This window comes from Scyliorhinus canicula, chromosome 3 (assembly GCF_902713615.1).
Source record: "Scyliorhinus canicula chromosome 3, sScyCan1.1, whole genome shotgun sequence".
NCBI classification, from domain to species: domain Eukaryota; kingdom Metazoa; phylum Chordata; class Chondrichthyes; order Carcharhiniformes; family Scyliorhinidae; genus Scyliorhinus; species Scyliorhinus canicula.
The window spans coordinates 175751681-175764296 of record NC_052148.1 but is presented as its reverse complement, the minus strand read 5'-3'; the positions used below and the strand labels follow the sequence as shown (position 1 = coordinate 175764296).

Below are 12616 nucleotides of genomic sequence, written 5' to 3'. Positions count from 1 at the left end.
AGAAATAAATGGGGTTGATATAATCACCAATCCAGAGACATTGTTGGAAGGTGATTAATGTTGGGAAATAAATATTCTCGGACATGCAGCATTTTGAAAAGACAGGCAGAATGGAAAAAGAGAAGTAACCCTGATAATGAAGGATAACATAAGGTCAGTAAAAAGAAAGAATCATAGCTCAGAAGATCAGGAAATGGAATGGGTATGAGTGGAGATGGCGAATAACGAGGGTCTGAAACCATTGATGGGAGTAGTAGTAGTTCATAGATGCTCAAATAATTGTTATATTGTTGGACAGTCCATGTAGCAGGAAACAATAATAATCGTGGAGGATTTTAATCTTAAAACAGACTGGACAAATCTAATCAGCAACTATAGTCTGGATGATAGTTTTGTGGAATGCTTTCACAACAGCTTCCACAAAAACAGCTTCTTCATGCTGTTACCAGACTTCTGAATTACTCTCTTATGGACTGAACTGATCTCTCCACGCATCTTCTCTACTGTGTAGCCCTGGACTCCGTATGCTTCACCTGATATCTATGTCGATGTATTTAGATTGTGTATTTATCGTATGTCCCATGTTTCTCATGTATAGAATGATCTGCCTGATCTGTACGCAGAACAATACTTTCACTGTACCTTGGTGCATGACAATAAATCAAAATCAAATCAAACAACCCATTACACAACCAACAAAGGGAAAAACTATTTTAGATCTAGTATTATATAATGAGATAGGGTTAGTAATGCTAATAGGAGATCGTCTGGGGAAGAAAGTGATCAAAACACAAATGAATCCACATCGGTAAACCTAGACAAAGCCAGATAAGTAGAAATGAAGTGGAAACTGGATAAGGTTGCTTGAGCAAATGGATACAAGATACAGCAATAAATAACCAATGGAGACAAATTAAAAATGTGTTCCTTGATGCCCATGATGTTCAGAGCTTTCCAAATGGGTCACAAATTATCAGCATACATTTTCTCTGACAAGAACAGCCAAAAATCACTCTCCTTTATAAATATCCGAATGTAACATTGTGGTGAATTACAAACCTCAGTAATTCACACTGTATTGTACCACATGTATTGAGCCTGTACTCTGTACCGGATTGTGTGTAATCGCGCGGCCCTGCCCATAGGGGGAGATGAGGAGTTTGTACTGGGTTCCACCCTTGGCTCCGCCCATGGCTCCTCCCCCAGCCGGAAGTATAAAGATCAGTGCTGTGAGCCTGCTGCCAGTTCATCTCGAGTTCATCCCGTCACAGGCAGGCTCTGTTGTAAGACGATTAAAACCACTGTTCACTTCTAACCACGTGTCGCGTGAATTGATGGTCTCATTAAACATGAAAATATTTGCTCAGAATTATATTATGATACTTGAGTTAAACTGTGTAAAATAACTCTCAACAGCTTAAGTGCCAGCATTCCACATTTCCTTCTACAAAGTAGGGAACCAGTAGGTATATTAAAACTGAATCAAAGGTTCTAATATGGTTTGCAATCAGTGTTAATCGTTAAATGATACTGAAGTTATATACAAACGTTTCTACAATTTCTTTTTAAAGCTGACAGTTTTGGTGATCAGAGTGGACAGAAGTACATTGAGCAAAAGGGATTCCTGAATGGGAAGTTAGTCCTGTTAATGTCATTGAGCCAACCTGTCAGATAGAACGGAACAACAATCAATGGCATTACCATCACTGAATCCCCCACTATCTACATCCTGGGACTTACCATTGGTTACAAAATGAACTGGACTAGCCACACAAATACTGCGGCTACAATAGCTAGGAATGCTGCGATGAGTAACTCACCTCCCGAATCCCCAAAGCCTGTCCACCACCCATAAGGCACAAGCCTGGAGTGTAATGGAATACTCCCCACTTGCCTGGATGAGTGCAGCTCCAACAACACTCAAAAAGCTCAAAACCATCCAGGACAAAGCAGCCCGCTTAATTGGCACCCCTTCCACAGGCATTCACTCCCTCCACCACCAGCTCACGGCAGCAGCAGTGTGCACCATCGACAAGATGCACTGTAGGAACTCACCAAGGCTCCTTAGGCAGCACCTCTGAACCCCACAACTACGACCATCGAAAAGGTCAAGAGCAACAGGTACATGGGAACCCCACCTCCTGCAGCTGGTGAGGACTTACGGACCTGACAATCATGGGCCAATGCCTTGGAAAATGGAAGCAGGCCTTCTAATAGGCCAGTCTCACCATCCTCTGCCTCCTTTGCCAATTCCATCCTGCTCTTGCCTTCCTTGATTGACTCTGGGAGCCTCCTCAATGGAGACAGGTTCGCAGGTCAAGGATTTAGACAAGTGTGCAGATTTTGTCTCCTTTACCCAAGAGAAGATATTCTTGCAATAGAGAATGTGCAGAAGAGGATTCAATAGACTGATTCCTGGAATAGCAGGCTTATGATATGAGGAGAGATTGGGTCTACTAGGCTGTATTCAATGGAGTTTAGAGGAATGATAGGGGATCTCTTTGAAAAGTATAAAATTGGGAGTGATGGAGCTCTAGAAAAGACATCACGGTGTCAGGATATGGGGTAGATCATTTAGGCCTGAGATGAGGTGAAATGTCACTCAAGACAGTGATGAACCTGTGGAATTGTCTCTCAAATAGGTTTGTGGAGGACAAGACACTACAGGCATCAAGGAGTATGGAGAGAGAGCACGGGTGTATGGCAATGAGATTGAGAATCAGCCATGGTCACATTGCATGGCAGTGCAGATTCAATGGGCCAAATGGCCTTCTCCGACACTTATTTTTCATGTTTCTCAATTCATGCTTCCTATCACCTTTATCGAATCTGGCTCAGAGGGGTCGAAGTTCATCAGCCCTCATATTGGGGCCCAGAATTGACAGCATGCATCCCAACTTGAAGACCAGAAATCAGGGGCGAGATTCTTCGATCGGCGATGCTGAAATCGCGTTCGGCAATCAGCCGCAGAATCAAAGTTTACAACTAAATCGGGGTCGGTGCTGCTTTCGCAATGCTCCACCCCCTCCAAAGCGCCGTACTCGGAGAGTATGCCGCCTGATGTATTGACGGCCTCAGGACATTGCCTGAGGCCCTCCCCCAGATGCTCTACCCCCGACCGGCCGAGTTCCCAATGGCGTGGGTCTCTCATGGTCTCATCCGTCAGCAACACGGCGTGGCAGCTGCGGACTCAGTCCAGCGCCGCCACAGTCGGGGGAGGGCTGATCAGTGGGCATGGGGGACTTTGCCAGGGGCTGGGGGCACTGTGAGGGGGTTGACCGGGGCGCACGATCCAGCCAAAAGGGGGGACAGTATTCCACAGAGCGGTTCCGCGAGCGGCCGGTCCCATTTTGCACGTTGCGGCCGCTGCAGGCTGTCGCCGTGCACATGCGCGGCCATGGACCTGGCAATTCGCCAGGCTGTATCGGCAGCTAGAGCCGGGTGCTCTACGCTGCCTTGATGCTAGCCCCAGCCAAACGGAGGATCGGTGGCCATTTTACGTCATTTCTTCTGTCGAAAAACACCACCGTCCCCACGCTGGCGTGGAGATCGCCTCAAAATCAGAGAATCATGCCCCAGGTTTCGAGACCTCCGTAGGGAACTCACCCATTTCAGCTTTTTGAAATTTGAGCTGTTTGCATCAACGGATAGTCCCTGGCAGCCTGGAAGATGTGCAACAGTGAAGTAATAATCTCTTTACTACGGAGTAGGATAGAAAACATCTGTTCCTCCTGACTTCACAGGGGAAAAATAATTTTTTTAAATTGTGTCTTTTGTTGGTGCCAGGAAACCTGAGTGAGTCAGGCCCAATGCCCGTTATGCTCCTCCCAAAGTAATTTCTGCCAGGAGACCGAAAACAGGCAATCGATCCTTCGTTTACATATATTACGAGTCTAAAGTCAGTTTTGGGTGGCTGCCAAGTGATGCCTGAATAATGGCCTGGCCCAGTATCGGGTTGGGCATATTTCAGTCATGAGACTTCAGTCCTGCAAAAAATGGATAATTTCACAAAGGTGATCGGCAGCAGCTCAAAAGAGTGGACAGAAAATGAAGAACAGCAAAGAATGACAAAAAGATTAATAAGGAGGGAGAAATTAAAGTTCACGCGAAAGCCAGCTAGAAATATAAAAACTGTAAATGTTTCTATAGGTATTTAAAACAGAAAAGAGTATGTAAAGTGAGTGAGTCCTCGCGTGAGAATGGGCAATTAAGAATGGAAAATAAGGAAACGGTGGATGAATTGAACAGATAGTTTGCATCTATCTTCACTGTAGAGGACACAAATAACATTTGAGGAATAATTGTGAATCAGGAGGTGAAAGGGAAGAGCTCAAAACAATTACGATCACCAGGGAAAGGGTACTGAGAAAAATACTAGAAATGAAAGCTGACAAGTCCCAGGTCCTGATGGCCTTCATTCATCCTCAGGTCTTAAAAAAGAGGGGGCAACTGAGATAGTTGACGTGCTGGTTTGAATTTTCCAAAATTCTCTAGAATCTGTAAAGGTCTCATCAGTTTGGAAAATAGCGAATGTGACTCCTTTATTCACAAAAGGAGGGGGACAGAAAGCCGGAAACTACAGGCCAGTTAGCTGAACATCTGTCATTGGCAAACTGCTGGAATCGATCATTAAGGAGGTTATAATGAAACATTTAGAAAATCTCAATGTACTCAAGCAGAGTCAACATGAATTTGTGAAAAGGAAATCAAGGTTGACTGATTTATTGGTGATTTCTTTGCAGCACAGAAGGAAGCTGTTCAGCACATCATGTCCACGCCAGTCAACAAAGATCTGACTGCACTAATCCTGTTTCCCAGCGTTTGGCCCATAGCCCTGGAGGTTACGAAAGCACATGTGAATATCTAAATACTTCTTAAATGTTACGAGAGGTATCATAGAATCTACAGTGTAGAATTTGGCTCATCGAGTCAGCACCAGCCCTTGGAAAGAGCACCCTACTCAAGCCCACCCCTCCATCCTATTCCCGTAACCCAGTAACCCCACTTAACCTTTTTGGACAGAAAGGGCAATTTAGCATGGCCAATCCACCTAACCCGAACATATTTGGACTGTGGGAGGAAACCGGAACACCTAGAGAAACCTACGCAGACTCCGCACAGACAGTGACTCAAGCCGGGAATTGAACCTGGGACCCTGGAGCTGTGAAACAACTGTGCTAACCACTGTGCTACTGGATTATTGACTGACAAGGGAGTCAAAGGTTATCATGGGTAGATGGATCATGAAGTTGAGGCCACAATCTGATCAGCTACTACCTTAGTGAATCGTAGAGCAGGCTTGAGGGGCCAAATGGCCTACTCCTGCTCCTAATTCATTTGTTCATATGTCCCTGAAACTGGCTCTCATTCAGATTGCTTAATTTCTATCCTATGTAAAACAGTCCAGAATTTTAATCACTTCAATAATAATCTTTATTTGTGTCACAAGTAGGCTTACATCAACACTGCAATGAGGTTGCTGTGAAAATCCCCAAGTCACCACACCCGGAGCTTGGTCGGGTACACGGAGAATTCAGAATGACAAATCACCTTACAGCACGTCTTTCGGGATTTGTGGGAGGAAACTGAAGCACCCGGAAGAAAACCACACAGACACAGGGAGAACGTGCAGACACCGCACAGACAGTGGTCCAAGCCAGGAATCAAACTTTGGACCCTGGCACTGTGAAGCAACAGTGCTAACCACTGTGCTACCATGCATTGTGAGCACATGTACTTACGTCCAGCACATGCAGAAGATGGTTCCACCTCCAAAACTTCAGTGCATGATTTCTTCAAAATCTATTATTTCAATTTCAGAAAAAAGCAAGTCAATAAAGCAAGTAAAATACAGTAGTAAAATATTAAGATGTGCATTTCATGATTCAACCTACTGTGAAATAATAATTCATAAGAATATGTCAACATTATCAAAACAAGCTTTCTATATATAGCAATCTCTCCACCCGGCTCTGACTCCTTCTTTGAAAGACACTTCTTGATCAACCATTTTGCTGTGAGTCCTAATTTCACCTTCTAGTGAAAACACAATGGAAATCCAAGTGGGTGTTGTTAAAAGAACCAAATTGCTAAGATGGCTGGAAGGAGGAGGAGGGGCAGAACATACCTCTGACTCCATAATGTAACCTTTAGCAAATTAACAAATCCATTAAGAGCACATAGATTCCTTCGCCCATGTGCACCGAGTGTACTCCCGGATCAATCTTTACGTAATGCTGGCAGGGGGTGTCCGACTTGGGGCATTTGGCGATTGTGGTCCCAGACCACGCGCCGCACTGGGTGGATTTGCGGGTGGTTCAAGGGGAGCCCAATGGCCACAGTGGCGATTACACGTAGGGCTGTTGGCAGATGAGGGTTTGTGTGTGTGGGTGAGGGCTGCCATTCTGGGTTATGTGGAGGTGAATAATACCGGGGAGGTCACAGCCGCTACGTTGTGGGAGGCACTCAAGGATGCAGTTAGGGGGGAGTTTATTTCGATTCGGGCGTACAAGGAGAGGGTGGAGTGGGATGAGAGGGCAAGGCTGGTCGAAGAGATCTTGAGGGTGGATAGGAGGTACTCGGTGGCACCAGAGGAGGGAATGCTGAAGGAGAGGCAGAGGCTCAAGATGGAGTTTGGGATAGAGTCGATGGTTAAGGTGGTGGGGTAGTTGTGGAGGACAACAGAGCAGTGTATGAATACGTGCAGAAGGCAAGTGGGATGCTGCCCATCAGTGAGGAAGAAGGCAGTGGCTAGTGAGATTGGTAGAGTGAGGGATGAGGGGGTAAGGTGGTTATAGATCCATAGCGGGTGAATGGGGTACTTGAGGCCTTTTATAGGAGGATGTATGAGTTGGAACCCATGAGGGGGGGGGGGAAAAGAGGGGTTGAGGCGTTTCCTGGATGGGTTGGAGTTTCCCAAGGCGGAGGAGGGGTCCAGACGGGTTCCAGTAGGCATGGGCTGAGGCTTTGAAGAGGGTGAATGCGGTCTCGTTGTTTGCGAGGTTAAGTCTCATCCAGTTTAAAGTGTTGCCTGGGGCCCACATGACAATGGCGAGGATGAGCAATTTTTTTGAGGGGGTGGAGGACCGGTATGGGGGGAGCGCGGGGAGACCCGCGAATCACGTTCACGTGTTTTGGGCACATCCAAGACGAAGGAGTTCTGGCCCAAGTCCAGAGGTGGTGACATTTGGGGTGCTGGTAGATCCGGGTGTAATGGGTGGGGGGAAGAAGCCGATGTGTTAACTCCCTGATAGCCCAAAGACGGATTTTATTCTGTTGGAGGGACTTGGAACTGCCAACAGCAGTGGTGTGGGTGAACGACCTGGCAGAATTCCTGCGGTTAGAGAAGATCAAGTTCTCTCTATGGGGATTGGTGGAAGGGTCCACTTGGAGGTGGAAACCGTTCATCGATTACTTCAAGGGGGATTGAGGGGTCAGCAAGGGGGACCTTTCGGGGGGGGAGGAAGGGGAATTAAAAAAGGAGAAGGCAGGACATGGTGTGGGTCGGTGTCAGAAGGGCTAGAGGGTTGGGGTCGTTGGGAAGATTGATGTGATGGTCTGTTGCTGCTCGTTGGATGGTCTTTTGATATTTTGTATGTTTATATGTATGTTTATATTTTGTTGAAGTCTTTAAAAAAAATCACAGAACCATAAAGTGCCGAAGGAGGCCATTCGGCCCATCGAGTCTGCACCGACCCTCCGAAAGAGCACCCTACCCAAGTCCAATCCCCCGCCCTATCCCCATGACACAGAACCCCACCTAACCTTTGGACACTAAGGGCAATTTGAGCATGGCTAATCCACCTAACTTGCACATCTTTGGACTGTGGGAGGAAAGGAGCACCCGGAAGAAACCCACGCAGACACGGGGAGAACGTGCAAACTCCACACAGTCAGTGACCCAAGGCCAGAATTGAACCTGGGCCCCTGGTACTGTGAGGCAGCAGTGCTGACCACTGTGCCACCATGCCACCCTTGCTACACTGGGTGTTATGGCAGAGATTTGATGCCATGGGAAATATTTATCTGAGGCAATGGAGGCTCACCCATCATCTGGAGAGTCAGCAAGAGCCTGTATACCTCTTTTAGGGAAGGCCCACCATAGTAAGTGCAGACTTCCCCAATAACACTCCGGCATGCTGTATACTGCAGCGCGATGCTCAGCCAAGCTGTGATTATTATCTTGGGCCTCCTGCCAGTGCTCCACTCACTGCCCAACACCAATCCCATGTCTGTAGTTAAACTGTGCCCACATGGTACACATTTAGCTATGCCCACAAAGACAATTCCAGGAGCTATTTCGACAAAGCTATTTTCAGAACAAGTTAACCAAGCTTGTTGGCTAAAATGTCTTTTTCGCAAACATTTTTACTTGCCCATGATGCCGCACCACCTTCTAATTTCTCACAAATCTGTCGAAATAGAACTTACAATTTTCTTTCATTTTGTGGTATACATTGGAAAGCAAACTGCATTTCACGAATGCCAAAAATATTCTTCTCCTGTAATATTTCAACTTTATCGGAATTGCAGTCATTTCTGCATTCTAATATAAGGCTAACATAAAGGGGCTGGTTTAGCACAGGGCTAAATCGATGGCTTTGAAAGCAGATCAAGGCAGGTCAGCAGCACGGTTCGAATCCCGTATCAGCCTCCCCGAACAGGCGCTGGAATGTGGCGACTAGGGGCTTTTCACAGGAACTTCATTTGAAGCCTACTTGTGACAATAAGCGATTTTCATTTTTTCATTTCATTCAAATTCAGAAGGCAGAATCATAGAATCCCTACGGTGCAGATGGAGGGCATTTGGCCCATCGAGTCTGCACCGACCCTTTCAAAGAGCACCCTACATAGGGTGGAGGAGTGGGCCTATCTCCATAACCCTGTGACCCCATCTAACCTTTTGGATACTAAGGGGCAATTTAGCATGGCCAATCCATCTAACCTGCACACCTTTGGACTGTGGGAGGAAACCGGAGCACCCAGAGGAAACCCAGGCAGACATGGGGAGAAAGTGCAAACTCCACACAGACAGCTAACCACTGTGCCACCGTTCTGTCCTGAATCTTCTGAACTTATTCCCTGCTGGAAGGGTGGAACAATTTTCAGTTTGGGAAACCGATCGACTAATTGCTGGGTTTAGTCATGGCTCTTTAACTCAGCCACAACATTAGCATTTTGCCTCTGGATTGCCCAATCAATCAAGGATGCCAAGTACATTCTGTCAAATGAAAGATTTCGAATAAAATGGACAGTGCCATGGGTTACAAGAGACCACCAGCACAAGGAGCACCGAGGCTGCAACAATGCAGCAAAGGGGTGGAGAGACATTTCCAAGTCAGGATGGTGTGTTATAAGTTCTCACATTTTAAGAATACGTTTGTCACCTATCATATGTCTAACTCTTTAATTCTCAAAGTTCGGAGTATTGCTTGCAGTCTTTGAATATTATTTGCAGTGTTCCTCGCTGTCATGATTTAATAGAAGGTAGCAAGGGGAACAAAGACAACACCAGAAATCACTCATTTGTGTTCAGTCTGCAAACCAGCTCATGAATTTTGAATATGCATGAGAGTTTGGTTATGTCTGAAGGAAACATAGAAAAAAGGCACTTTAAGACTTTAGTGTGGCACCAGTTTCAGTTGGACATTATAAGTACCTCTGATATTTGGTGTTATGGATATGGATAGGAGTTATCCAAAGGGCAGCATAAATGTCATATGTTGGGCCCTAGTGAAAGGGTTACTGAATGTTGTAGTATATGTACTTAGGAGGATGTTTGACATAAGATAGTCTTACTTTGACAGCTTACTTCAAGTCTCATTTTCTTATACATTTAGGGTGCAATTCTCCCAGCAGGTTTCTCAGTGTGGTCTCCGGTGGGAAGCTGGGTGGATCAGCAAAGAGCCAGATCGCAATCCACCCACACTTCAGAAAGGTTTTGGAGCCCGAGGTGATTTGCAGCGTGGGTTGGCAAGCAACATGGCACTGCCCCCTGACACGCTGGTAGTGACAATTTAGCACCGCCAGGTTGACACTCAGGCAGAGTACATGGGGCTGGATTCTTCGCAGCGCCACACCAAGATGGCGTTCGACGTGGGAGCGGAGACTCCAATTTCACGCCGAAATCAGGCCCACCGCCGGTCCGCCGATTCTCCGGGAATCGCCGTGATCGCTGAGTACTCCGGGTGGCCGGGGGCCCATTGACAGGGGCCAGCCCAGTGATCCTCCGCTCCCAACCAGCCGAGTTCCCGACGGCGTGGTTCTAACCGCCTATTGCAGGTCAGGATGCTCGCATGGCAGCTGCGGACTCCACCAACAACCCACATGAAACAGATTATCCAGTCATTTATCTCATTCCTGTTTGTAGAATGTTTATTGTTTGCTAATTGTCCACCACGTTTCTAATGTTGGCTACATCTCAAAAGTCAGTTCAGTGACTGTAAGCCATTTTTGGAATTCCTGCCATCATAACAGACACGGGGGAGGGGTTCCCACCCCTATTTTCAGGAGTGGGGACAGCAGAGGGGGCAAGGAATCAAGCAAGACTCACAAAACAGTTTTTATGCAGTGGGATTTCCCAGTTCGATTCTCCCCGCATCCCCCACCAATGACATAATGGGATCCCAACTTCTACGGTCAGGGTCCCACTTTGACAAAGAGTCGTTCAGACCCGAAACATTGGGTGCAATTCAGGCACCGCATTATTGATGCCGCGAATCCGGGAGCAACGGACGAATTGCGCAAAAACCCCAAATCAGGCTCCACATTGGACGCGAAACCTCATGTGAGTCACCCGACTCACTCCACCCAACACGTCCCTGGTCTGGATAAAGGTACTGAAGGCACTGTTGCTATGTTTGCAGATGATACAAGTATATGTTGAGGGACAGATAGTATTGAGGAAGCAAGGGGGCTGCAGAAGGATTTGGACAGGATAGGAGAGTGGGCAATGAAGTGGCAGATGAATCTGGATCATGAGCCATTAGTCTTCGTTAAATATCTGGACGGCACTTTCACCCAGCCCCTGGGAGTCAATGGCAGCAGCTGGGAGACCTTGCCAAGGCGCCATTTAGCACGGGTTTCCATAAAGGTTAGCCAGGCCTGACGGCACCTCAGGTGGCCCAGCAGGCCATTAGATCCCGTTCGGGTGGTTGGGGGCAGGACAGGGTAATACCCTGACATTCTCCCTGACACCCAGGCATTTTGGCATTACCACTCTGGCAGTGCCACCCTGATGCTGCCAGGATGCCTGGGTGGCACTGCCAGGATGTGGGCAGTGCCCAGGTGCCAGGTTCGCACTGCCAGGGCTTGTGTCCAGGGGGCCCTTGCAAAGTTTGAAGGCGGTTAAGGGAGGGGGGGGGGGGGGGGGGGGGGGGGGGGGGGGTGAGGGTCAATAAAGCTGGGGAGCCTGAAGGGGGTGGGGGGGATGCAGAAATCCGGGCTGCCAGTTAAAATGGAGCCCCAATCTGCATGGAGCATTTCCTGCTGCCGAGCAAAATCAACTGAAGCGTGGCCTCAGTGGGGGAAAACTCCCTGATGCCCATAAAACTGGCAAAGTGCCAGTGAATAGCTGTGTGAATCTCGCCGCTGCAACCGCCATGTAAGTGCCCGCCCAAAGCACCTAAAAGCAGAATTTGAATTATTTCCACGCCCATTAGCTCCGTCCTCTAGCCACAGACGCTGTCAGACCTGCTGGAAATGTCCAGCATTTTCTGTTTTTCTTTCAGATTCCAGCATCTGAAGTAATTTGCTTTTCTCTGCTTTTACATCTATTTGAATATGCATATCAGGTATTTGTGCCCAACCTCACGTTAGACTGTCAATTCATGTTGACACGCAAGCGTGCCATCGGGAATCACGATAGGTCCCCCAGTGTCAGGTGGCAGAGCTGGGTGGGGGTTCCATGGAGGGTGGGGTGGCTGGGGCAAGGGAAGGAGTTCCATGTGGTGTTCCATTTATTTTTGTTAAATCGGGGTGCCCTTCAGTGTCTCCCCCGCCAGCCTGATGTCAAGGGACCCGCCACTTCATCTCTTTTTCCAAAGTGCCAAAAGATATGGCTGATAAAGCCAGCAGCTCAGCCAGAGGGCTGCACTCCACTCTCCTGTCCGAGTTGACACTTTGGTGGTGGGGGTGGGGGGGGAGATCTGAAAATTCCACCCAATACGAATGCAAGTCTGCAATTTAGTAAATGCAATTCAGCTGTAACAATAAAACACAGATCAAAAAGCAATATACATCGACTCCGAGTGCACTCAACCATTGGTCAGAATATTGATAAGATTGCTCAGAATAATTGACACAAACAGCATTCATTGTGGTAACTTTTACCCTTATGCTGTGGATAAAACATTCCAAGAGCTGTCATCATTGATAGTGTATCGCCCATTCCTACTGCTCATTTGCAGCAACTGTTTTAATTTGTTCTGATTACTGCACCACGCTGGCCCTTTCCAATCCATCATTTTCACACAAGATATTGTTCTGTGGTTCACATCCACTTACAATACACAAGCCCACTCTTGGATTTATTAACCAGAATGCTGGAGTTTATATATTGAGAAATTCCACTGCTGTATTTCAGACACCACTGAAGTATTTGCTACATAAAGCTGTC

At 47.2% G+C, this 12616-nt stretch overlaps 1 protein-coding gene across 1 annotated transcript in view; it reads right to left on the bottom strand.

Annotated features, from left to right (window-relative positions):
- antxr2a (ANTXR cell adhesion molecule 2a) overlaps positions 1-12616 on the bottom strand; it is a 281083-nt gene that overhangs the window by 210241 nt on the left and 58226 nt on the right. Inside the window, exon 8 of the mRNA XM_038791794.1 lies at positions 5742-5802. Coding sequence (XP_038647722.1) covers positions 5742-5802 — 61 coding nt within the window. The remainder of the gene's footprint in view (positions 1-5741; positions 5803-12616) is intronic.